We start from the raw sequence: 27,317 nt of genomic DNA on the forward strand, positions 1-27,317 counted from the left end.
ATCAAAGGGGAGAACGGTGACAAAGAGAGTCTCTCACGCTGGAGGACCTGTCCTGTATTACACCGACAACACACTGAATTCAATGAGTAGTGTGTATTGATTAATTTCCCCTGTGGTGGCGCTGCAGGGAAACAAAACACTTACCGCCAGGAGTCCCCACAGATCACAACCGATCTCTGGGGGTCCCAGTAGGGGGATACTTGGTGATCAGCTTATTAAGGATCCTTCTAACAAGTCGGGATTGTCCAAAGGTTTTGCTTTCCATTTTTGTACTATTCACTTTTTGCTCTTTACATCTATTTTGAGTCTCTAAACTTTGAAGCGATTGATCCCTTTCAGCTGCTCGTGTCCCTGTGATCCTGTGCTCTGGACACCTGGCTTGGCAGACTGTGGCTTGTAAAGATCAACATCAGATGCTATGCAAATTTATTAATGCAAATCCGGACCCAACTCCTATTGGCTATACATCTTCTATACTAACAATCACTTGTCTTGGGTTGTATTTATATAAAACTTTTTTTTTTTTTTTGGGGTGGGGCGTTTTGTTGCGTTTTTGCAAGTCTATACTTTTTCGTTTCTTAAAGGCTATGTAAACCTTTAAAAGGCAATTTTTAGAAAATACATAACATCTATCTAAAAAAGTAAACTTTTTTTAATAAACTATTTAGAAAGTTACACTAATCACACTGATAATTGCAATTTGAAGTTGTACATAGACTTTAAGGCCAGTGGGCGGAGGCTCACGTGGTACCTGTGGGGTCTGCATTTCGGTCCTTAGGCAGTCTTTTTTTTTTTTTTCCCAGGACACACCTGCACTTCTGTGGCAAATATTTCTACTGTTTTATAGAAATCGGTGATCGAGGTCACACACGTAAATGCAGCAGTTGCTTGGAATTGCATGTACGCATGTGATCTCGTGCGCCGCCATAGAGTAACACTAGCAGCGACAACCCATGATATCACGCGACTTGGCTGAGCGGTAGATTTAGTGGCAGGATACACCCGGTTTTGTAGCTTTGCTCCTGAATTCCTGTTCGCATCTGATGTGCTGAATTTTCACACTTACTGCCAGGTTTCCCTGCGGATTACATCTGATCAATGTGGGTTCCAGCAGGGGGTCACTGTGATCACCTTACATTCAAGAGACCCCTCTAAGAAGTAGCGGAGAGCCCCTTTAAAAAAATAAACTTTATTGATATTTGCAAACAGATGAATACCCCCCGTGTTACTTTTTTTTGTTCTTTGACCGTCCTCCACTAACTTTTGGAGTTCCACGCTCTGTGTTCAGCAAAAAGCTGCTCATCTTTCTAGGACAGACATAATGAAGTGCAGCCATTATAGAGGAGATCGTATTAAGTTTGAATCATTGCAGCAACATTCTAATTTATCACCGTGACAGCTCGAGTTCCCGGTCACCTGATTTCATTAGACAGTGGAACCTGCGGACCCATATCTCATTCTTCAGTGCTGACGAGCCCATACTTCACTGCAGTCTCATTACACATGTCCTCCATGCTGCAGCCCCTTGTCCTCAAGGAGCGTTCAGTTCTAGTTTTACGAAGTTTTAGATTCTAACCGTTTTTAGACCTCCTGATATGCAGTGTACAACCTGCTCCTAGTTTCAGACTTTTCTCATGTGGACGTGTCCCTCCAGTAATACATGCTGCATGTGAGTTCTGTGTGTCCAGGATGCTGCTGTTTTTCAATAGTTTTCATGTATAAGCACAGCTTCATCCTTGTACTGCTCACTCCTTCTTCTTCTTCTTCTTCTTCTACAGTCCATAAGGGATCTCTTCTCTTTTGTTGATGAACACTGATGCTGAAGATTGTGGGATTTCCCCCTGCAAAGTGTCTGTGGGTTTTCTCCGCTCCCTGTATACTGATATACAGCCTGTGTGATCTCTCACCCTGTAGATTGCCGTGTGTGTGCTTACCTCCCTATCTACTCTCAGCCTGTGTTATCAGCCTTCCATAAAGACTTGGATGCTTTTTCCCCTCTCTGAGCTGTACTACATCCTCCCCTTCCTGCTGATATCCCTAAGGGTATGTGCACACACACTAATTACGTCCGTAATTGACGGACGTATTTCGGCCGCAAGTCCCGGACCGAACACAGTGCAGGGAGCCGGGCTCCTAGCATCATACTTATGTACGATGCTAGGAGTCCCTGCCTCGCTGCAGGACAACTGTCCCGTACTGAAAACATGATTACAGTACGGGACAGTTGTCCTGCAGCGAGGCAGGGACTCCTAGCATCGTACATAAGTATGATGCTAGGAGCCCGGCTCCCTGCACTGTGTTCGGTCCAGGACTTGCGGCCGAAATACGTCCGTCAAATACGGACGTAATTAGTGTGTGTGCACATACCCTAACACTTAAAGAGCGGGGGGAAAGCAGATGATGTCAGCCTACAACAGGAGCATTGTGCTATTGGGTCTACGTCAGAAGCTGCAGGACAAGCAGCTACGTACCGGACTTTACAGCAGCAACATTTTAGTAAATTTGTAATCAGGACTAATTAAAATTATTCTTAATTTGGAATTTAGGAATCAAATGAAGAGTAAAAAAAATAAACATTTCAGTGTAAAGGTGTACATAGCCTTCACTCCCCTAGTTTAATAGCAGTCGCTCAAAGGAGCCAGTCTATTTATCGGCATCCAGTAATAGTCATTGTACTGATACAACTGGGAGTGACAATGTAGAGGCCAATCCATGTTTTTAGCACCGAGTACATATATCGTTTGTACCCATCCATATTCGAAGTTCCAATAACTCTGTACGCTATCCCAGCAGGTTACTGGCCCCAGTTAATGCCGGATTAGAGGAATTTTACTACACAGTCGTTTAGCCTCCTACATTTTTACTGTTAACCAAAACTAGATTTCAAAGAGCTCCCTCTGCTCCTCAAGACGTTTGCTGAGATGTTAACACATTAAGTTGCAGGCCCAAAGCCTGAGGCTGCACTACTGAAAGAATCTGATATGTTGTCATCCTAGTCTCTCAGTAGTGCAGCCTCAGGCTTTGGACCTGTGACTTCAAGTGATCATATTCAGCATATTGATTGACATTTTATCAATTTTCATGTTCACTTGACAGCCCCTTATAAGCACCTTCTGGTAGGTTTCCGTTCATAAAGCCGTGCAGTAAGTGGGTACAATATATTGAATTGCCCATTAAATCTCCCAATCGGGACCCCAGTTCAGGGGTTATTTTCCATCTGTTGCTCGAGGAGCTAATGCATTTCCCGCTTTTTTTCCTCCGGTGCCAGCACTGAATTTACAATAAATTTATATATATTTTTTTTTTTTTCCCCTTCTAGAGGTCTCCCAAGTAGTTCTCCGTCCAAGTCCATTCCCATTCCCCAGCCGTTCCGACCTGCCGATGAAGACCACAGAAACCAGTTTGGCCAGCGAGATCGGTCGTCATCTGCCCCCAATGTTCACATCAACACCATTGAGCCTGTTAACATCGATGTAAGTGACCAGATTGGACCAAAATATTCAGGGTAGTAGCCCACAACCCATATTTACTAATGGTTGTATCGTGACCTTGAATATTAAATCCAGTCTAGGAAATCCTATGATACGTATTACGGACACTGATACATTGTAACAAAGTATCAGTGACTGTCTATAATTGTAACAAACTCTCATCTCTGAGCTGTATCAGGTGTGCTCTGATGTTTAGCCTCTAGATGTAAACCAGAAAATTCCCATTCACTGACCGCAAGCAGAGATTTTAATAGGGATGAGGGATATAAACTCCAAGTATATTAGAAAGCTGCAGAACTTTTTCTTATATAATGATTAAGCTTTAGCACATAAAGCTGACAACGTTCTTTAACTTACAGGAGACAATGTTTTGTTAGTGTATTCTCTATGGGGAATTGACTAGTTATGTCTGCTCTCCATAGATGTGATAGTCCCTTTAGTTAGACATGGCCAGTTGATCCTGCAGGGACTGTAGGAGAATATAGGTGGACCCTGCTCTTAAAGATCAAAGGTTGATGACTGAATATTAAAGGGGTTTCCAGGAATTCCCACTATTGGTCTGTGCTTGGCATAGGCCATCAATGTGGGAATCTGACCCCCCCCCCCCCCCCACCCCTACGCAGTCCCAATCGGCAGATATGGCCCACCGTAATTTCTGGAGCACCAAAGATCTTTTAAGTGGTGTTCCAGACTCCATAAGTGCTGCAGTACCAGGTCCAGGACATGTATGGATGCTCCACTGTATCTGGGCTCCATCACCACCGTCCTCCAATATCTATGGCCAGAGTATGTCCCAAAACTTTTATAGAAACGCGTATGTCCTTCTCTCATCTCTTCTAGGACTTAATCCGGGACCAGGGCCTTCAGCGCAGCGAGGGAGGTAAGTGAATATATAAGTGTATCTGGTCTTTGAATATATTAAACAGGACCTGTCACCGCTCCTGACGTGTCTGTTGTAGTAAATACTTGTATTCCCCACGACAAATGTTTCAATAATTTGACAACTGGACGTTACCATTCCCATTGTGTAAGGACATACCCTATTAACAAGGGGCGCTTATGATCATAAACAAATTTTAGACCTCATAAAGGAATACTTTCAATTCAATTCGGGAACGGTACCGCAAGAGATACTGTGGGACGCGATGAAGGCATGGCTGAGAGGGGTGTTCATCCAGCACATTTCGGCAGTAAAAACACGGTCTAGACAATTAGGAGAAGCGCTGTTGGAAAGGGTAACGGAGACAGAAAGGCTACATATAATAGATAACACACCAGACACACTGAAGCATTGGGTGGAGGCGCAGCGGTTGTTAAAACAGCATCAGTTGGAGAGGGCAGATAACAAAAGGATGTTCTTAAAACGCCAATATTATGAGGAGGGGGAAACCACTGGACGGTTACTGGCAAGGATGGCGCAGGCTCAGAGGGAGAATAATTACATACACACTATTAAAGGGGAGGGGGGGAAGTTGGAGACGGATACAGGACAGATTTTGAAAGTGTTTCAGCAGTTCTACTCGGATTTGTATGCCTCTAGGGCAGAGCACACGCCTCAGCAGCTGGAAGAGTATATAGGGGAGATAGAACTTCCCAGGTTGGGAGGGGAGGAGAGAGGGACATTGGAGGAGCCCATATCTCTGGAGGAGCTCCAGGCAGCCATAGGGATACTGGCCAGTGAAAAGGCACCGGGGCCGGATGGTCTTCCGGTGGAAGTTTTTAAGGAATATGGGGAGGAGCTCGCACCGCAGTTATTGGCCACTCTTTTAGATAGTTTTGATAGGGGGCGGCTTCCGGAAACAATGTACGAAGCAACTATAGTCGTTCTGCCTAAAGAGGGGAAGGATCCTCAGCTCCCGGGCTCCTATAGACCAGTTTCTCTACTGACGGCGGATATTAAAATCATGGCGAAAGTATTGGCGCTTAGACTAGCTAAAGTAGTGGCTGGGGTGGTACATGGAGATCAGGCCGGCTTTATGCCATCCAAGTCGACGGCGGTGAATCTGAGACGGCTGTTCTTGAATTTACAAGTTCTGCCGGATAATCGTGGGGGGAGAGCCATAATGTCCTTAGACGCGGCTAAAGCATTCGATTGCGTGGAGTGGAAATATTTGTGGTCAGTTCTGGAGAAAATGGGATTTGGCCCTAATTATATAAAATGGGTAAAGTTGTTATACGTAGCCCCGACAGCAAAGATAAGGGTGAATGGGGTGCTATCGGATCGGTTTGCGCTGGAGCGGGGAACGCGTCAGGGATGTCCATTATCTCCATTGTTGTTGGCGGTGGAACCCTTGGCGTGCGCAGTGAGACAACATGAACATATTCAGGGGTTGAGATATGGGGGGGTGGAGGAACGAATTGCATTATACGCAGACGATATGCTGCTATTCATGGCGGATACCGAGCGCACTCTACCGTTAGTGATGGCCCTAATTAAGCGGTTTGGGAAATATTCAGGATTACTCATTAATTGGTCAAAATCGGCTCTAATGCTTATGGACCCGGGGGTTATCCAGACTGGGGAGGAGGAGGTGGAGATACCGGTGGTCACGGAGTTTAAGTATTTGGGGGTTAGGGTGACGGCGAAAGCACAGGATTATATGTCCCTTAATGTAATGCCACTGTTAACAACGATAAAAGCCAAAGTAGAGGCGTGGAATAAGTTACCGCTATCGGCTCTGGGTAGGACGAATCTGATTAAAATGATCCTCATGCCCCAGGTGCTGTATGTCCTACATAACTCCCCGGTATGGATCCCCAAATATTGGTTCAGGAGGTTGCATAACCTTTTTAGGGACCTAGTATGGAAGAAGGGGGTACCTAGGATTAAACTGGAGAAATTACAGCTGCCGAAAGAGGAGGGGGGCCTGGCTGTTCCCAATGCTTGGGTGTATTATTTAGCTGCCCAATGTCAGCATTTCTGGGGGTGGGAGCAGGAAGAGACATGGGGGTCCAGTGCGCGCATCCTATCATATCTGGGGGGGGGGGAGAACCCGTTGGTAGGACTGGAAGCGCACAGCTATAAACGGATGGCGAGTACCAGACCCACTCTGCTTCTCATTCACAAGGTGTGGTGGCAGTGCAAGCAATTGCTGGGGATAGGAGAGTGCACTAAATATACACCGCTCTGGAGGAATGCTTATCTGGGGGAATTGGGTAAATTGGAAGGGATGCAGGGGTGGGAGCAGCAAGGCATAATACGATTGAGCCAGTTGTACGAGGGAGACATACTCAAATCCTTTCAGCAAATAAGGGAGGAGTTTCAGCTGGACTCCCGCATGTTCTATCAGTACCTGCAGATTCGGCACGCTGTGCAGACACAAGCGGTCAGTGTAGACATGACAATACATGCCGCGGGGGTGTTGGAACATATTGCAAAAGCAGTAACGTCAAAAGGATTAATTTCATTGGTTTATCGCAGGTTATTGGTGGAACATCTGGGAGATCCTATGGCACCAGTGAAAGCTGTATGGGAGAGGGATGTGGGTCCTATTCCGACAGACCACTGGGAGGCGGTATTGGCAGCAACATGTACTTTGTCCATTAATGTAGCACAACGAAGATCGCAGTTGTTTCTGATACATAGGGTGTATAGGACCCCGTGGGTGCTGAAACAAATGGGATTAAGAGCAGATGCCAAGTGCCCTAGGTGCCCGGAGGAAAAAAGCAGACATCCTTCATATGTTCTGGACATGCGGGAGGTTGGGGATTCTGTGGACGGAAATATTGGAGCTAGTGGGGAGAGTGTTTGAGGTACAGATTCCATGGGATCCTGTGGTAATGCTGCTAGGGTATGTTGGAGATTTGGGGGGAGATAGGATGTCAGGGTTGGCAATCGCTAAAATACTGTATCAAGTTAGGAAAGGAATAGCAAAGCACTGGCTGGATGCGGAGTCACCATCAAAACAAGAAATCATAGGGGCACTTAACTCACAGGTTCTGATGGAATATAGGATATACTCCAAGAGGGGGTCCAGGGGCAAATTTGAAAAACAATGGGCTAGGTGGATTGATCAATCTGGGTATGCTTCTGCGGAGCTAATGACACTAAGGTCACATGTTCAGGTATAGGGCCACTGACGGGGGGGTACATACGGAGAGCAGGCGTAGGATGGGGAATGGAAAAGGGGAAGAGAAGGAGAGAGGATTGGAAAAGTGGTACTGAGAAGACCGGCTGGGGGGATACAAGGGGGAGTTGGGGGGAAGGGAATGTTTGGTTGGATATAAATAATTGGGTCTGTTGAAATTTGCTTATACACTGTATGAGAACGTACAATGACCTGTAATAATGTGAAGTTTGTTGAATAAAATTGAACTGATTAAAAAAAACAAGGGGCGCTTACTTGTCAGTTCAGTCATACATTTCCAGGAGGAATAACAGAGGAAGGGCACCATGCAAAGTTCTAAGAAAAGGTTCTCCGGAAATGCAAGTATTTACTAAATCAGATCTGTCAGGAGCGCAGACGAGTCCTCTTTAATGGGGTTGTCAAGGATTAGGAAAACATGGCTGCTTTCTTTCAGAAACCACGCTACATCTGTCCACGGGTTGTGTCTGGTATTGCGGCTTTGCTTCTTTTGATGTGAATGGGGCTGAGCTGCAATACCACACTCGACCTGTAGATAGATGTGGTGCTGTTTTTTTTTTAAAGAAATCAACCATGTTTTTCTAATCCTGGTCAACCCCGGTAATTCTAACTCAAGCGGTACAACATGAATTCACCTCCTCATGCGTATTCATCATTAGCTGTTAAGTAAGATTGTCTTTGTCTGTGTCCTCGTGGTCTTGGTGCATCCGGTTCCCAGACTTCCTGCCAGTCACGACCAGTAAAATACCGGCCATTCTGGCCACTCGATTAGGAATCCAATACATAGGGAGCTATAATTTACCAGCTGGTGTATCCCATTTCATTTATTCTTATTAAATATTTAACCCCTTTTAATACAAATTTTGACCCCCCCCCCCCCCCCCCCCGATTCTCTAGAATAGAATAACAAATTTTGACCCCCTCCCCCCCACCCATTATAAATAAATTGAGTCATTAGGAAAAATCCTATTCAGCTGTTTCTAGAAAAGCTGGATGACGTGTGAACGGCCCCATTGTAAAACGTATCCGTTTTGATGTCCGTGTGAATAAGGCCTTAGGGTGAGGATCTCGCTGGATGTTTGAAAGATTTGATGTGAAAGGGCTCTTAGGGCCCCGTGATGGAGGAGGAGGATGTGTATCGGTATAAGGCTCTGTTCACACAGTTTGTTTTTTTGTGGGCATTCAGGAAATGTGAGGCAGATTTTTACCAGCCTGCACTTTCTTGCCGTGAGTTTTGCAGCGTTTTTCGCCAAAGGCTGTTGAGCTCTGCGGGCAAAAAACAGTGAAAAACGATTTCTCTGCCTCCCATTGATGTCAGAGGCGGGACCGCGGCAAGAAAGAGCATGCTTTTTTTTATTTTTTCCCCGATGTTTCCGCGTCAAAATCGCGTTAAAAAAACTCTTCGTTAACTGATCTGAGCTAGGCATTCAGGAGTCTGGGAATTAGATGGTGAACGTATCTGTTGTCACCTGCCTTTTCCAGAAATAACTGCATTTTAATTGTCTTTAAAGGGTGTGTATACTTTTGCAACCAATTTATTTATATTATTATTCGTTTCAGATGCATCTAAAATAAAAAATTAGCCAAATGGTCTTGATTTAAAACAAAAAAACAACTTTGTTTTTTGTATTCCGTTACAACGCAGACCTATGTGTCTCCATGGTTACAGACTACAATCAAACCCTGTGTAGTCTGATCCTGCAGTTCTCTCCATCTGCTTGCAACTTTTTCGAAAGTATAATTGTAAGGCTATGTTCACACACTTAACAAAAAACGGCTGTAAAATGTGGAGCTGTTTTCAAGGGAAAACAGCCCCTGATTTTCAGCCATTTTTTTTTTATGCATCAGGCGTTTTTTTGCTGTGTTTTTACGGCCATTTTTGGAGCTGTTTTTCTATTGACCCAATGAAAAACAGCCCAAGACGTGACATGCCCTTCTTTTTGCGAGGAATGGAACGCCCATTTTCCCATTTGAAATCAATGGGCAGATGTTTGGAGGTGTTCAGCCTCCCTATTTTTAGCCACTTTTCGGGGGCGTTTACGGCCCGAAAAACGACTGAAAATAGGCCGTGTGAATATACCCTAAGAAGTAGGCGACCCATGATGACTACACAGGGTTTGTTTTTAGTCTGTAACCATGGAAGCCTAGGTCTGCATAGGAGCTGTATACACAAAACGTATTTATTTTCTTTTGGTTTTGTTTTTTTACAAAGTTGCAATATAAAAAATTGCCTGCAAAGGTGGACCTTCCCTTTTATTAAGTGTGTCATATTCTGTAGGTGTGACCCCCCCCCCCCCCTTCGCTTCTATGTAATTGGCCAGAGTTTAAAACTGCTGATTTTTATGTCTGCTTATTGGGAATATTTTTCTAATTATGTCTTTTGTTAATTCTGCCCTCCCACTCAAACTTTTTCTCCCCTCTTCCCACTACTACATTTTGATCCCCTTTTCTACTCTTTACTCCCCTCCCCCACCCCCATTCTCCGTTCTTTTTTTATTTTGCCTTCTTTATGCCTGTGTTTCTCCCGCAGCCCCCCAGGTCCAGCCGGCCCGCTGCCTTCGGAAATACCACTCTCGGAACCCCAGCCCACTCCTCCATTCTCTCCCCAGTGAAATAGTCTTTGATTTTGAGTCTGACCCAGTTTGCAGAGGTAGTTGGGCTTTTTTTTTTTTTTTTTTCTTTAAATAAACCTACCTTTTAAAATTTGCCCCCCTGATGGTGCTGTTTATTCCACGTCTCGCACACAGACTACGCTGGATTTTATTTTTGACTAGTTATGTGTGTTTTTATTGTACCCTGTGTATATTACAAAGCACAGTCCCGCTGCATGAGGAATCTCACATTGTCCCTTCTTTTTCTGTCACTAACTTTCCAGGCTACATGTCACCACGTGTCTGTATTTCCATTGTGCATGCTGCTATGTCACGTAGTAAATCAGGAAACCCCCAAACCAGCTAGAGACCCTGCAGAGCCATAACCCGTTCTCCGTACAGACCGTACATCACCAGAGCGCAGCAGGTTTTCAGTCCGTGGTGACGTCACCGCTGCGACCCCCTTAATTGACCTCTGTGATAACCGTATAGACGACATAACACTGATCCACAAATCATGGACAGTCCAAACTTTTTGCGAGCGTGTGCCCTGCCCCTTTATATAGGCCAAACTTCCCCTCCCTCCCAACCTTATGCCCGAGTACTACACAGGACTCTTTCCTCAGACCCCAAAATTAATTCATAACCCTATTAACCGCTGCGTTTAACCACACAAGCAGCAGGAGGGAGCGGATACAGGGCCGCTTCTCTACCGGCTCCCCATCCTCTCCAATGCTCCATGTGCAGTGCAAACTAGCCGCCATTACCAGTAGTGCGTCCTTGGAACGCCACAGATCCCGCCACAAAACAGGGGGAGTCACTGCTCCATATGAATTTTGGTGACCCCCTCGCGTAGCATCCTATAGCCGGTATGATGGAAAGGGACGCCTCATTTACGTATATTATATCTTCGGAGTAGTGCTGCTCCCTTTCCGCAGGTAGGATGACCTTCAAGCGACACATGACAGACTCGTGCCTTATTTGTTGTGTAATACAAAGTTTATGCAACTATCTCCTTGCTGTCAGTGAGTAGAAACTATCTTCGTTTGAATCCAGAGGCTGGAAACCCATCCTGCGCCTTACAGGATCAACTGGTTTTTATTCACTGAAAACAAACAGACGTATTGTATATTAGAAAGTTGCTAAACTTTTGATTCTACAATAACTAAGCAGCCCTTAAAGTGTGTGACTAAACTGTCAGAAAACTTCTGACATGTCAGAAGTTGTGATCGGTGGGGGTCTGAGCACGGAGACCCCCACCGATCAGAACTGAAGCGGCTCAGCTTAGTTTTAGCGATCAGCTTTTCTCGGTACGGGCCCATAGACTTTCTATTGAGTCCGTACACTGTTACATCTGCTTTCTGAGAAGAACCGATTAGAAATCAAGCGGCTCACCCGAGCACTTCTTCCGCATCGTGTTAGCGATCGGTGGCGATCTCCGAGCTCAGACCCCCACCAATCAAAACTTATGACATGTCAAAAGTTTTCTGAAAGTTTAGTTACCCTTTAAAGTTATGCTGGGCAATCCTGCCACAAGGGGGCAGCACCAGACTGAAGTTGAAACTGTTTTTGCCTTCCCATACGAACAGTCCCTTTCCAGCAGCTGATCACCCGGGGGTCTCCTAATTGGAAGCCCCCATGAGCAGTTACTGACTGCCAGTGATCATCACGCACACAAGTTTAGAACCCCCCCCCCCCCCCCCATTGTCATGCTGCAGATTTTGTATGTGTTTCTCATGTCTCTTTCTTGTGTGCTGACAGGCACCACCCCAGGTTTATCCGCTACCCCCCCAGCTTCCCTGCCCGGATCCCTCACCAATGTTAAGGCTCTCCAGAAATCCCCCGGTCAACAGAGAGAGCGCAAATCATCCTCTTCCTCCACAGAAGACCGGAGTCGGATGGTAAGTCGGCTTGAAAAACGATAAAAAAGCGTCGGTGTGGCGGTGACCTGCGCAGCTGCGGGACTGACTGACGTTTATTTTACAGAAAACCCTCGGACGCAGAGACTCCAGTGACGACTGGGAAATACCTGACGGGCAGATCACAGTTGGCCAGCGGATAGGATCGGGTTCCTTTGGGACGGTGTATAAGGGAAAGTGGCATGGTGTGTGCAGGTTTTAACCAATTTCAATCTTTTCTGATGTGAATCTTGCTGATCCCGTTGAATCTGTGTTCTCTTTACGGCAAGAATAGCGCAAAATGGAAAATTGGCCGGACCAAGCAGAAGTCTGGTGGTGGTGGTTGTTTTTTTAAAATTATTTTTAATTCTATATATTTTTTTATTTTTTTTTGCTCTAGTGCTAAAAACCTTTTTTGTATGGGGGGGGGGGATATTAAGCGATGTTACCTTTTTATATGGCCTTATCCGCACAACCATGTTCCTTCTGGGCCATAATGCGGTGTATAATACCCAATTCCCCTTCTCCAGGAGACTCGGAAATGGTTTGTGATCCATCATCCCGTGGAGCACGCTGTTTTTTTGGGGTTTGATTTGTTTTTTTGTTGTTTTTTGCTGCTTTTTCGTCTGTTTTATGCCGACTCTGCGTATAAAAGGCCTTGTGTGAAAACACTTGAAATGCATGACCACGTATTTGGATCTGTCCTATCTGAATCCGGTCGTCGGCACAAGCCCCCTGTGCGGTCTGAAGCATTGCCATATGGGGGAATGTGTATGGTGCCGCTTCACGTTTCCATCCTGTTATAACCGTTTTTCCCTATTTTCATAGGTGATGTAGCTGTAAAAATGTTGAATGTAACTGCACCGACGCCTCAGCAACTACAGGCCTTTAAAAATGAAGTTGGAGTGCTCAGGTAAATATTTCCATTGTAGTCTCTCTGTTATTCTTCCTGGAAATGTATCAATTGACAATTAGGTGTTACCACTACCCATGTTAGTAAGGTATATCCTACTAACAGTGTCAGTATGTAGGAACACGCCCCCCGACAAGGGGAATAATAACGTCCAGTTGTAAATTTATTCATACATTTCCAGGAGGAATAACAGAGGAAAAGCACAAAGTAGTAAATAAAGACGCTCCAGAATTATTTCAGTGGGAATACAAGTATTTACTAAAAAAAGACATGTCGGGACAGATTCTCTCTTACTATAGCACGAGCTGTACAACCCGCTCATTGTGTAAGTACAGAATCATTGTAATATATTTGTTTCAATTCCTCACCATTCTGAAGATCTGCTTGCTGTTAGTGAATGGAAACATTTACATTCAGATGCTTTGAAAACCCAACCTGATGTTTCACTGACACAGCTGCATGGCTCATTAGGACACAGAGCTCGGATGCACTTAATTTTAGGCCTCTGCTTGCTTTCAGTGAATGGAAATATTTTTGTTTACGCTTAAGCGATCTTGAAAATAGTGAAAAATTAAAGAATGGAAAGTTGCAGAACTTTTTCTACAATGATTACGCAAGGGCCGAAAAGTATTCACTCCTGGAGAAGAGCTGGGCTTCTCCGCTTCTACAAGCACATGCATAAAGATATACCATCTGATCATCCTCGGTACTTTAGGATCTTCGAGCATGTCCTTGTGTCCCATGCGCACAACTGTAGTTTTCATCCATAATTACGGCTGAAATTGCGGCTCCATTCATTTCTATAGGCCACGGACACCTCTCCGTATATTCACGGATGTGTGTCGGGGCTGTAGAAATGATCTGCAAAATATAGAACACGTCCTATTCCTGTCCGCAATTGCAGCGCGGACTCGTCTATAGGCGCTACCGCAATTGCAGGGCGCTATGGATGTGTATCTGTTGGATCTGTATTTTAGACAAGAAAAAAACCCTTTGCGGTCGTGTGCATGAGGCCTAAGGCCTTGTTCACACGGTGCTAAAAAAATACTTGTAAATGCTAGCGTTTTGCAAAGCACTTTTTAATGTCCAGGCATGGATGTTGACACGTTTTTGAGCGCGTAATTAGGACTCCCATTGACTATGGAAATTAGGAGCGTTTTGCACGCTAAGAGTTGACCTGACGCTGCTTTTTTTTTACACGCTGCGTTTTTGATGTCCATGGGAAGCTTTATTTTTCGGCACGTAAAACGCGTCTAATACACACCGTGCGAACAAGGCCTTAGGCTGGCTTCCAACATGCGTTTGTGTCCATATTTTCTTCGGAATCTGTCCGGTGGTTCTACCAAGAGGTCCAGGGATTGCGGCCGTGATATGGACTCTAATATGCGGCTGCACTGTAGATGTCTGGAGCCAGCTTGACCTATAGAGGACGTGTCCTAGGACAACCAGGTAGTTCTCCTTGTCAGTGGCCGTAGAGGAGGACAGTAAAGGCCATTTTACGTGGGCCAATGATTAGGCAAACGCTCGTTCATCAGCTGGTTGTAGTTACGCAGCAATAAATATTATCGTTGTCCGCATCACATCTCCTTGTGAAAACCGGGCGACGTGATGGAAATGTGTAGGGAAGAGCGATTGTAGTAATGAGCACCGTCCCCTTACGTTACCGATCATTGCTCCTTGTGACCGGCGCTCGTTTTTACAGCCCGTATTGGGACGTATAATTGGACCTTTAACTCATTGAGGTTTATTGAACTTCCCACTAACCTGATCCCTTTTGCTTTCTAGGAAAACACGGCATGTAAACATCCTGCTTTTCATGGGTTATTCCACCAAACCCCAGTTGGCAATAGTGACCCAGTGGTGTGAGGGCTCCAGCCTCTATCACCACCTTCACATCATAGAGACCAAATTTGAGATGATTAAGCTCATTGATATTGCACGGCAGACAGCACAAGGCATGGAGTAAGTGGCTCTCCCAGGACGTCTCCGGTCACCTCTCTCTCCTTTCTTCGCTCTTGCTGCAGTAATATATATTTTCTATCTTTTCAGCTACTTGCACGCCAAGTCGATCATCCACCGAGATCTGAAAAGCAATAGTATCCTTTGTCCGACGTTCCAGGACCTTCCCATTGATCCTGTAGGGTCTTCAAACATGGCGGAAGGTTAATTGGGGATCTAGGAGCTACGAACTACACAGATGTCCTTCAAGTGGGAGGCCTTGTGTTGTAGCCCCTCCATCCCCCTCTTAGGACATCTAATCACGAGGCAGATACTTTATAACACTCGGTTCAGTCACAGATCCGTCTTGTATTTCTCCTCCTGTCGGGTTCGTATGTCTCCTTAACCCCATGCTTTCTAGATATTTTTCTTCATGAAGACCTCACGGTAAAGATCGGTGACTTTGGCCTAGCGACAGTGAAGTCTCGGTGGAGCGGCTCTCACCAGTTTGAACAGTTATCGGGCTCCATTCTATGGATGGTGAGAACATGTTGTGTGAATCTTCTTACTATGAATCGAGATATTTATTTGATCTATTAATGGGGTTGTTGAGGATGAGAATTTTTTTTGAAAAATTTTTTTTTAAGAGGAACAGCGCCACTCTTGTCCATGGGCTGAGACTGGTATTGCAGTTCATCCCCATTCAAGTGAATTGGGCTGAGCTGCTGTACCGAACTCCGCCCATGGACAAGTGTGGCGCTGTTTCTGGAGGGGGTCTCGAGCAAGGGCCCAATCTATGACATCCATATGTCCTAAAAGGGCATCTGGACAGGGGTTGTCTTCGTAAGACAACCCCTTTGAGTGACTGGATCAGTACTGCTGTGTAAGTCTCCTTCTGCCTCTGTTACTGGCGTTTTTTCTTTCTATAGGCCCCAGAGGTGATTAGAATGCAGGACAAGAATCCCTACAGCTTTCAGTCGGATGTCTACGCTTTTGGAGTAGTTTTATATGAATTAATGACCGGGCAGCTACCTTATCAGAATATAAACAACCGAGACCAGGTGAGAGACCACCCGCGGGATATTACCTAAAACAATGGGAGCTTCTATTGCCCAATGAACGAGCTCCACCGCCACTCTTGGTCGCGGTAAAATCACCATTCCCTGTTAAGATTGTCACGATACCAGAGTTTGGACTTCGATACCGATACTTCATGTAGTATTGCGATACTCGATACCAAAACTATACTTTTGCCAACAATAATAATAATAATAATAAAAAAAAAGTTCTTCAATTTTCTGATGTGAGGCTCATGGTTGGATGAATTTTGAACCTCTGTGTGCCTCACATAATAGTAATTAACCCCATGTTCTTCAGTCATGATGGACAACATTGGGTTAATGTGTGATGTACATGATGTGGTTAATTACTATTAATGTGAGGCACATGGAGGTTCAAAATTAATCATTATAACACCTCGTGCCTCACATTAATAAGTGAAAGAAAGCGGTTTTTATTTTGTAACGGCGTAAACATCATAAACACTTTAATGTCCTGGTATATATATCTATATACTGATAGTACACAGGCAGTTGTTAGGACATACCTCAGCATGCCCTAACAGGAAATATGGTCAGACAGCCCTGGGGTCCTCCAATAGACTCTGGGCTGTCTGCCCATATATGGTATGTCCCTTGATCGTGTCACAGGAATTCCCTGTGACGGGATCCAAAGGGCATTCCCCCATCTCATTTATCTCTTGAATGCTGCGGTCAGCTTTGTTTGCAGCATTCAGGGGAATAGCGTTAGAGATGAGAGGTTTCTCTGATCTCCCCCGTTAGAGCGGGGCTGCGGCTGTGTAATACAGTCATTGCCCTGTTCCTGACATTCAGTGTGCACACGCGAATAGCATGATGTGATGCGGCCGGCGCTGCACTGACTACAGAACATGGGGGTGTTTTGCAGTGCGTCCGCCATGTTCTGTTTTCAGTGCCGGCAATCATTATTGCAGCGCTGGTCGTATCACATCCTGCTGAAAATGCGTGCACACCTGTCGGGACTCAGGAGCGGGGTGATGGCTGTATGCCACGGCCCCGCTCTAACAACATTCATGTGTTCCTGTACTAAGCTATGCGGCTGCACAGCTTAGTATCAAAATACATGAATTAATGGTATTGAACTGGTTGAGGGTGCACGGCATCTTAACAGTATCAAAGTTTCGATGCATCGTGCAACCCTATTCCCTATAGGCAGGGGGAGAATGTCAGAATTTTTGCGTTTGTGTAATTTTAATTTTTTTAATAAGGTGACGAGATCGTGAGGCCCCACAGTTTTACCATCATCATCGGTAGCTTATTAGGAAAAACATTGCACGACACAAGAATTTTGACTGTTTTTATTCATTGAGGGATCGATTTTACTGTAACTGCTGCGCAAAAATCGCCATGGAGCCCTAGCCTTATCTGTGATAAACTGTAAAACTTGTCCCTTTTATCTCAAGTTGAATAGAACTGGAGCGGCTGTGTTATGGAGCGGCTGTGTTATGGAGCGGCTGTGTTATGGAGCGGCTGTGTTATGGAGCGGCTGTGTTATGGAGCGGCTGTGTTATGGAGCGGCTGTGTTATGGAGCGGCTGTGTTATGGAGCGGCTGTGTTATGGAGCGGCTGTGTTATGGAGCGGCTGTGTTATGGAGCGGCTGTGTTATGGAGCGGCTGTGTTATGGAGCGGCCTGAAGATTTAGGGAAAATAAAAAATATATATATATTTATTTTTTCTTGCAGATTATTTTTATGGTTGGAAGAGGATATTTAGCTCCAGACCTCAGCAAAATCCGGAGTAACTGTCCCAAAGCAATGAAGAGGTTAATGGCTGACTGTCTAAAGAAGAAGAGGGACGAGCGGCCCTTGTTTCCACAGGTAACTAATTTTTAATATGGAGGGATTACCAGTGCATGTCCCCACACTTTGATTGGTAGCATGACCGAGAGAACCGCAGGGACCGCGCATGCGCGTTACTGACTATACGACAGAACAGCCCGTACATGTCACTAGTGATGTGTCGTATACCCGGAATAAAATTCATGATGAACACAGCGGCCAGAGAGGGACGTCACCCGTCATGTACCCAACAGCAGCATCTGGACATGGGGCCGATTTGGAAAATGTACGTACGTTACGAATGTGTTTACATTCATAAGTTACGAGCATTAACACATACTCGTTTTAACTCCGAAACCCCCTTTAAGCTCTGCCTCCATCTGCACTACAATTTACATTATTCTGTTCCGTCACAAGAACAGAATAACGTATGAAAAGGAAGCGCCGGAGCCGTCACGTGACTAAACCAGCGGCGCCTGACAGAACCCATTGACTTTAATTTCTGCAACGAATCAGACATTTCATTTATCATTCGTGTTAAAAACAATGGAATGACTTTTTTGCGACCAGAAATATCAAGTGTTTTCCACAATGAAAATTTCTACAACTTTCTAATATAATTTGTTTTAATTTCTCACCGTTTTCAAGATCTCTGCTTGCTATTGGTGAATGACCACTCTTTACATCCAGAGGCTGACAATTACAGAGCTGATACTTCTGGTTTACTAAAATTGTATCTGATCAATCCTCTGTGAGCTGAACAGCTTGGCTGATACATTGTAACAAACTATCAGAACTGGAGATCTGTGCTGCTTATGTGTTTAGCCGATTTCTGAGCTGTGTCTAGACTGCAGAAAATGTAAGCAAGCCCTCTATTAAATATTGCCCTTATTATTATCTTCATTAGATTCTTGCCTCCATTGAACTCCTGGCCCGGTCATTGCCAAAAATTCACCGCAGTGCATCTGAGCCGTCGTTGAACAGGGCCGGCTTCCAGACAGAGGACTTCAGTCTGTACGCCTGTGCTTCTCCAAAAACGCCCATCCAGGCCGGTGGATATGGTGGGTTCACGATACAATGACCGTACGAGCATCAAAGTCCCATGGGGCTAAAAAAATGACTTGTACCCCCTGCTGGCAGGAATTTGTAACTGAGTAATTGTTTGGTCTTCTGTTACGTAAGGAGAATGTATATTGTATAAATATACTGTTGTAAGTGTATATGTGCTATAAGGCGATCGCTGCCTTCTATTTTATTGATGGTGGTTTTTTTGTGGTTTTTTTTGGTTTGTTTGTTTTTGTTCATTTTGGGTTTAGACATGACATGAATAAAATCTTTAGCCAGGGTCCCCGCCGCTCCACTACTGCGTAGAATATATTTAAAAAAACGCTCACTGTTGTGTAGGGATGATCCGGGTTCAGTCTATTCGGTGTGTAAATTGATTCTTTATTATGATTTGAACAGGGTCTCTAACTTCAAAAACCCATTTTTATATACCCTATTTTGTAACCCTAAGCTAGTTTAGGACCATCCTCTTTTAACTGGAGTGAAGAGCATCTACAAAGAGTCTCCCTGGCACTGGAGGACTTGTCGTGTCCATGCGTTACACCTTGATTTTAATGGACACTGTGTAATGCTTAATTCCTCCTGTGGTGGCACTGCAGGGAAATTGAAGACTGGCTGCCAGGTTCCCTCGCAGATTCTATCTGATTGCTGGGGGTTCCGGTTGCGGGATAACTTGTGATCATCTTATCATCAAGGGGCCCTTATAACAAATGGAGACTGTCCAAAGTGGACCACCCCTTTTAAGATCTCCTTAAATGAAACCCCTTTCAGATAGAACGTATAGAAACTATTCTTATAGTTTCTGTGGCCCTCCCTAGGACTCAATAGGTCACACACTCACTTTTATAGACAACCATGTGGTGTTTAAAACAAATCTTTTCCTGGGTTCAATGTTCTTTGCTGATTAATTCCTCTATATATATTTTAGGGCGAGTTCAGTTTTTCTGATACAGAGCTCCCTATCGCCTGTATAGACAGTTAAAAACTTCTGCAGTCACCACTAGGGGGAGCTTACTGCATATAGATTTATTATTCTGTTCAATGTATTTGCAATGCTTTTGAGCTCCCTCTGGTGGTGGCTGCAGGTAGCCAGAATTTTATCATTTTGCTCTGTCTATACAGGGGATAAAAAAACACAATGGAATTCTCTAGAAAGAAAAGAATCCGGCATGTTGGATTTTAACATTGTGAATCCTATGTTCTCCTAGGAGATAAGCGTTGCTTGAGTTATCTGGCAGCTGCTTATCCCTCTCATTTAATCTTCGTTTGCATGTTTACAGGGTTGTTGGGGCTACGGTCAGCTTGCATATGTCTCGTATATGAATCCGTCTCTCCTGATAAGGCATTACTGTACTTGGTTGTCACACAGATCATGAAGGTCTTCTGTAACCCAGATATACGGGAGCAAAAAACGATGGCAGAAACGTTTTCTTAAAGCCTTGACAGGGACTGCTGTCGTTTTGTATGGCCAATATTCTGCGCTGATTTGGGACTGGATGATTTCCAAGTCTCCTGTATCGACGTAGAGTTACATGATAAAACTTTGACTACTTGCAGTCACCACTAGAGGGTGCTTATGCGTACATTAAAGGGGTTCTCTGGGACTTACTATGTCTTGGCTATCTTCCCCCGGCTGGCAGTTCAACACACTTTGTAAGTGTCTTTATTCTTCTGAAAACGCCCGGTTACCCAGATCGCGTCTCTGGTTACGTAACACTGACCCACTGCGAAATTCTCAATTCCAGTAATGTCCCGTCCGTCCGTTCCCTCCCAAAGCTTTCTTGCGGCCTCTGGAACATCATCACGGATGTCATGTACAGTGGCTTTTCTCATATCCTCGCCGTGCGTGTGCTCTAAACTTTATAATGTAAACCATTTTGTTGGGGCCAGAGGGAGTGTGTTTTTTTGCTGTACTAGATCAGTTTCCTATAAACCGGACGATCAGACTGGGAGTGGAGAGAAGAGGGCGTTGCAGCAGGATATAATGAAGGGGAGGCTGTGGGCTGGGTGTGCAAAGATGGCGACGGGAGGTGGAGTGGGCAGGCTGAATTTGACATAAGCCGTGCACTGATTTTCAACTGGCTGAACTGCCAGCGTGATGTAGATTGGGAGTTGTAGGATCGGAAGATAACGGGAAGCGGCTATGGACTGGAAGATTAGAAACAATACAATAATTAGAACAATACACAGCACCAAGGCCACTTTCAAAAACTAAAATCTGTGGAGGAAAACTCCCTTAAAGAGGCTCTGTCACCAGATTTTGCAGCCCCTATCTGCTATTGCATGTGATCGGCGCTGCAATGTAGATTACAGTAACGTTTTTATTTTTAAAAAAACGAGCATTTTTGGCCAAGTTATGACCATTTTTGTAGTTATGCAAATGAGGCTTGCAAAAGTCCAAGTGGGCGTGTTTAAAGTAAAAGTCCAAGTGGGCGTGTATTATGTGCGTACATCGGGGCGTTTTTACTACTTTTACTAGCTGGGCGTTGTGTATAGAAGTGTCATCCACTTCTCTTCACAACGCCCAGCTTCTGGCAGTGCAGACACAGCCGTGTTCTCCAGAGATCACGCTGTGTCGTCACTCACAGGTCCTGCATCGTGTCAGACGAGCGAGGACACATCGGCACCAGAGGCTACAGATGATTCTGCAGCAGCATCGGCGTTTGCAGGTAAGTCGATGTAGCTACTTACCTGCAAACGCTGATGCTGCTGCTGCAGAATCAACTGTAGCCTCTGGTGCCGATGTGTCCTCGCTCGTCTGACACGATGCAGGACCTGTGAGTGACGTCACAGATCTGCACTGCCAGAAGCTGGGCGTTCTGAAGAGAAGTGGATGATACTTCTCATCAGAGCGCCCAGCTAGTAAAAGTATTAAAAACGCCCCGATGTACGCACATAATACACGCCCACTTGGACTTTTACTTTTAAACACGCCCACTTGGACTTTTGCAAGCCTCATTTGCATAACTACAAAAATGGTCATAACTTGGCCAAAAATGCTCGTTTTTTAAAAATAAAAACGTTACTGTAATCTACATTGCAGCGCCGATCACAGGCAATAGCAGATAGGGGTTGCAAAATCTGGTGACAGAGCCTCTTTGAAGTGGTAATCCCATCTTGGACATTTATGGCATAAGTGTCCAATAGATACGGGTCCCACTATGTAAACCGTGTAGTTTGCCATGCTATGCGGTCGCCAAAACTCCCATTCACTCCTATGGGCATTACAGAGTGATCCGTAATTCCCGACCACCTCATAAGGAAGCGGCTGGGAAGGAGCAGCAGCTGGACAAAGTAGAACAGGGTTCAGGGGTGCTGTTTTATAGAGAGATGCAGATCCCAGAGAAGGGACCCGCATCTGTCGGACATTTATGCCATATTCTGTGGGTATGCCATAAATGTCCGAGATGGGAAAAACCCCTTTAAGTAATGGAGTATTTGTACCCACCCTATCGGTACACGTGATGATCAGCGGTTGAATGAGATTAACCCCCCCCCCCCCACCCACCCACTACTATTCCTCCTATTCACACATAACGACTTTGCTGCAGAAAGCCGCAGGCAAATTCCTCTTGGCCAATCTGCACCAAATCATGCAAACTTTCCTGCCGAGTATCTAAAAAAAAAAAAAGCAACTATACTCCCCTTCCCTGGCGCTCCTGGCAACTTCCCTGGTCCTCCGCCAATCTGCCACATGTGCCCGCAGTAGAAAATGTGTGCGTACAATTGGGTGGTCACAGACAGACTCTGCATCAATTGCCTCTAATTAATACTTGAACAAAGTAGCAACTCCTGGAACAACAGAGTTGATTGCAGATGGCATGGGGCCCCTTGTGCAAGAACTAGTTCTCGGCCCCCCATGCCTCTGAAGCAGAACCCCCACCACTTTGCTATTTTCTTTGTGCTCCGCTGGTTTGAGGCCCCAGTCCCTGGTATGGCCGCCGGCTGCGGTCAAAATGCGTTTGGTAGGTTGGATGCCAGGTCTCCTTTAAGGCCAGGACTGCACAGACATTTTTACTCTTCTCGGTTGTAATCCTATTGTAAAATTACCAAACGTGAGCTCAATGTTTCCCTATGAGAAGCCGGGTCCCGGGCGTCGTCCTGACCATCGCAAAAAAACAACTGGGTTGGACATCTTTAAGGGTCATCCTGACCTTGTTTGAGACCATAATAATGCTGCAATTTTACCGGGACTCCACCAAAAATTTCTGTGGCGCCCCCACCACCTCTAAAAGAGTATTCACATCTTGGGGCATTTATCACATATCCATTGGACCCATGAATTTTCACTGATTTAAAGCGACATTGAAATCCATAGACAGGTGGTCAAATATGTGCCTTGCTCTCTCCACTGAAGTTTGGGGGTTACAGGGAGAACTGAACAAGTAGCGTTCCACCTCTGGGATCCTCACCTATGAGGCATTTACAGCATATCCCGTGAATATGCCAGAAAGGCCCATGATAGGAGTATCCGTTTAACTAAACTTCCTATTAATAGGCTCTGGAGGGCCGGTTGCTAGGTCAAAGCAATAGTTTAAAAAAAATTATATATAAATTATTTATTTTTTTTTGTCAAAAAAAATAAAAATAAATCCCAAAAACTCTTTTGTAACATACCCACTAAACTCTTCTTGATGTCTCACCCTGTCTTGTGTGTACCGACTGCTCTACACCTCTGTCTCAATATCGGAGAGTGTCCTATGTTCTTGTGATTTTTGTGCTTGCATTAACCTCTCAAGCTTTTGCTTTTTCTTTTTGTCTATTTCTGCTTTTTAATAAATTTTGATTTCTTTTTGTACTCCCTCTGCAGGAGAATTTACAGCCTTCAAGTAACGGCACAGTCCGCACAAGCACCTCTGTTACTACTTTAAGTCTCGTGTTCCTCTAGTTTCTTAGTGCTGGGACTACATTACAAAAAAACAACATGCCGATAATACACCCATAGTGTAAGCGGGAGCAGCATGAACCATCAAAGGGAAAAAAACCGGGGGGAGAAGGGGTAGGAATCGGCCAAAGCGCTTGTGTTCCTCTAGGGAGTGGCTCAGCTCTGCTCTTCGGCACGCCCCTATTGGTGTGCACACACCCGAGGAGAGGTGAAGTCTTGCCAACCTGAAGGCGGATCATCTTCATTGCAGAGACTCTTTTAGACTGTCTAAAATACTAACCCTGAGGCCATTACGTTCCTTGTGGATTCTGCTCCAATCATGACGGGACTGTGTTTTGTTTTTGATTTTATTATTTCTGTCTTTTGGGAAATAAAATGCTGGATCTCCATATCCCCCTCACCAATCCGATCTTACCGGCACGGTACAAGTTCACCTATCCATCCCCTTACATACAAGCTAGACCAGCAATCAGTCCTTAAATTCACAACGATCTAAACCATGACCCCATAAGACCATTAAGTGATTGGGGCTGAGCTGCAATACTAGGCACAGCCAATAGACTAGTGACGCTGTTAATGGGGGCAAACAAAAACAAAGTACCCATTTCCTAATATACAATCCCCTTACTTACTGTTTTTAGGGAACACAAGAATACACTTCATTTTGGATGGTGACCCCCTCCCCTCCCACAACCCGGCTTGTGTCTACTTAATGCTTCCAATCGACTATTTTTGAATTTGACCTGGGCCCGCACGTGTCTGTCTAAAGCCGGCAATTTTTTGATGTACTTGCTGATATGTTTTTGTCTATGGTCGGCAGGAGGATGTGGCATCACCAAGTAATAGTTAACTACCGGTTGAAATGGAGATTCTGCATTTTATTTAATGTCTAACATCTTAATGCAAAAACTTTATCCCCCCCTTCCTTCAAAATATACATAATTTTTAATATCCCCACCCTCCTGGGGGTGAGGGAAATCTGCTTTGGCATTTCATTCCTATTGGCGAGGCCTTGCATGGACTGAAACGGGATTGTTTGTGTTTTTGGAATTTATTTTGTATCCTACAAGGTTAATACCCAGGAGTATGAGATTTACATTCTGCGCTGAATAATACGTGATCACCGTAAACCCCTCACCCTTTTTTCCTGTTCGGCAGCACAACTTCTCTCTTGTGCTGTTGTTTTGGAATCCCTGAAAGATTCGTCCTAGTAGAGCAAATGATTTCAATTCCCCCAATAGGAAAACAAATTTTTGGCTTGGCCAATGACACCTCTAAAGACTGGCCAGATTTTAGGGTTTGTGAGTGTTCTCGCTACTGGTATCAATGTTACGACTAAATATTTATACTCCAAAGCCTAAACCAGTAGCTACTGACTAGGTCATATTTTAATGTTTCTTTTTGTACAGTCAAATTGTAATTTTTTTTTTGTTTTTTTTATTGCTATTTATTTAATTTATTTTGCTTTGTAAATGTGGAACGCTTTGGAGTTTGGCCAGAGTTTGTGTATGAAAACTAGACCAGTTGCTTGTATAATGATCTCCCCCCTCTCCTCCTGTATTTGCCTGTCCTCGTCGCTTCGACACTTTATGTTGGGTTCCGTCTGCGGGACGGACGCCATGCTGTGGCCACGAGATAAACTGCCCCACTTACCAATGTACATACCTTTTTAGAAAGAATTCATACAGTATATTCAGATATTCACTACTTTGAAGCACTTTTTCGGAAGAAGAATCCTTTTTTTTTTATTATTTTTTTAGTCACCAAACCCACAGTTTTTTTTTTTTTAATTAATATTTTTGAGGCTTACAAATACTAAATTAGTGGATGGGTTCATATAATTTACTGTTATTAATCAAAGCCCGGGGGGGATTAAGACTGGCGTTTCATACACCAGTTTTGTTTATTATTATTATTATTATTATTGTCCACCCAGAAACATATTTTTTTATTTTTTATTTACTGTTTTTGTTTTTTTGTTTTTAGTTCTGTGGAGCCAATGTTTTCTACTGTCTGATTGAAACTTGTGCCTAATACCTAGGGACATTAATAGTCATATAAGGCCTTGGTCGGCCGCATTTCCCGGACCGAACACAGTTCAGGGGGCCGTTCGCCTAGCATCATAGTCATCCATGTCGCTGTGAGTCACTGCCTCTCCGTGGGACTACCATCCTATATCGAAAACATGATTACAGTATGGGACATTATTCCAACGGGGAGGCAGGGACTCGTAGCACCCCGGCTCACTGAACTGTGTTCGGCCAGGGAAATGCGGCCGACATACGGTCCATAGATCACGGACAAACCCGGTCGTGTGCATGAGGCCTTATGCTCAACCTATAGACCGCTCAACCATATAATTCACCCCGTGTAAAGTGTTCAAAGTCTATAGGTTCTACAGAGTTCAGCTTTTCTCAGATGAACGTGTCAAAACGGCCGTAAAAAACCTTCGTCTGAATAAACATATGCCCTTGAATCAGGACGTTACATCTCCTTCATCACTCCGGCGGAAAAAAAAATATTAACATACAAGACTAAAAAATGTCCCTCTTTTTGGTTATTAAGCACACGAAGGCGAGAGGCTTGATTTGATTACATTTGCGCGTCAACCAGAATATAATTTTTATTTTTTTTCCTTCTATAAGTGTTTTTTTTGTTGTTTTTTTTTTATCTTAACCTTTCTAGGAAAAAATTCAAAAGAATGTATAAATTTTTTTTTATTTTTTTTTTTAAATGAAGCATTCTGCAATTTTCCCCAGGGCGCCATGGACAAATAACACATTTCAGAGTCTTCTTCCGGTGTGTGTGTCTGCATATCGCACGTCTCCAGCACTGGGTCTTGTATCAGAAGGTTCTAATAATAATAACGATGACGATAATAATAATAATAATGCACCCGTAAAAACCGAGTTCTATGTTGCTGTACATAACGGTCAGTCACTGACTTGCAGTGCACATTCAGGTTGGAAATACTGGGGGATATGTATAAAAGTGGTGTGTAAATGATAATAAAGACCATATTTCCAATTGTTTACATTGTGTCCATTACCCCACCTTTTAAAGCGCACTCGTCTCTATGCGGGAGCTTTTTTACTTGTTTCAGGCATCGGTTCCTTTCATTCAGACGTCTAATAATAAACATTCCAGATGTATTCTTGGGCCTAACGATATTCTTAACTTAAATTGTTTACTTTTTTTTTTTCTTCTATTTTGCTGATCTAACATTCCCTTCTCGCAATAATGCCACAATTCTACCGTAACTTAACCGAAAGTTTTAGTGTTGCCCCATCTTGGGACGTTTATGACATATTTATAGGACCCATGAGCCTTTCTTCACTGATTTTAAAGCGACATTGAAATAGAGAGGTGGCCAAATATGTGCCTTGTTCTGTCCACTGAAGTGTGGGCGGGTTACAAGAATAGCTGAGCGAGTAGCGGTCCACCTCCTGGGCGCCCTCACCCATGAGACATTTACAGCATATCCCATGAATATGCCAGAAAAGCTTATGATAAGAATACCCCTTTAATTGTACTTCAGAACAGGGATAATCCAGTAGTTTGATACAGACTGGTTT

General features: G+C 44.4%; 1 protein-coding gene across 4 annotated transcripts in view; it reads left to right on the forward strand.

Annotated features, from left to right (window-relative positions):
• Positions 1-27,317, forward strand: part of BRAF (B-Raf proto-oncogene, serine/threonine kinase) — a 75,709-nt gene that overhangs the window by 22,726 nt on the left and 25,666 nt on the right. The window contains exons 8-20 of one of the 4 annotated variants that reach the window (XM_075855874.1): positions 3,320-3,473; positions 4,332-4,371; positions 10,107-10,226; positions 11,929-12,068; positions 12,154-12,271; positions 12,894-12,978; positions 14,764-14,940; positions 15,028-15,074; positions 15,338-15,456; positions 15,846-15,977; positions 17,697-17,831; positions 18,700-18,853; positions 23,668-26,772. In XM_075855874.1, the coding sequence (XP_075711989.1) occupies positions 3,320-3,473; positions 4,332-4,371; positions 10,107-10,226; positions 11,929-12,068; positions 12,154-12,271; positions 12,894-12,978; positions 14,764-14,940; positions 15,028-15,074; positions 15,338-15,456; positions 15,846-15,977; positions 17,697-17,831; positions 18,700-18,853; positions 23,668-23,690 (1,444 nt within the window). In that variant the 3' untranslated portion in view covers positions 23,691-26,772. Of the gene's footprint in view, positions 1-3,319; positions 3,474-4,331; positions 4,372-10,106; positions 10,227-11,928; positions 12,069-12,153; positions 12,272-12,893; positions 12,979-14,763; positions 14,941-15,027; positions 15,075-15,337; positions 15,457-15,845; positions 15,978-17,696; positions 17,832-18,699; positions 18,854-23,667; positions 26,773-27,317 lie in introns of those variants that run through there. The other 3 variants (XM_075855873.1, XM_075855877.1, XM_075855875.1) reach the window with 3 other exon arrangements.

This window comes from Rhinoderma darwinii, chromosome 3, assembly GCF_050947455.1.
Source record: "Rhinoderma darwinii isolate aRhiDar2 chromosome 3, aRhiDar2.hap1, whole genome shotgun sequence".
NCBI lineage: Eukaryota > Metazoa > Chordata > Amphibia > Anura > Rhinodermatidae > Rhinoderma > Rhinoderma darwinii.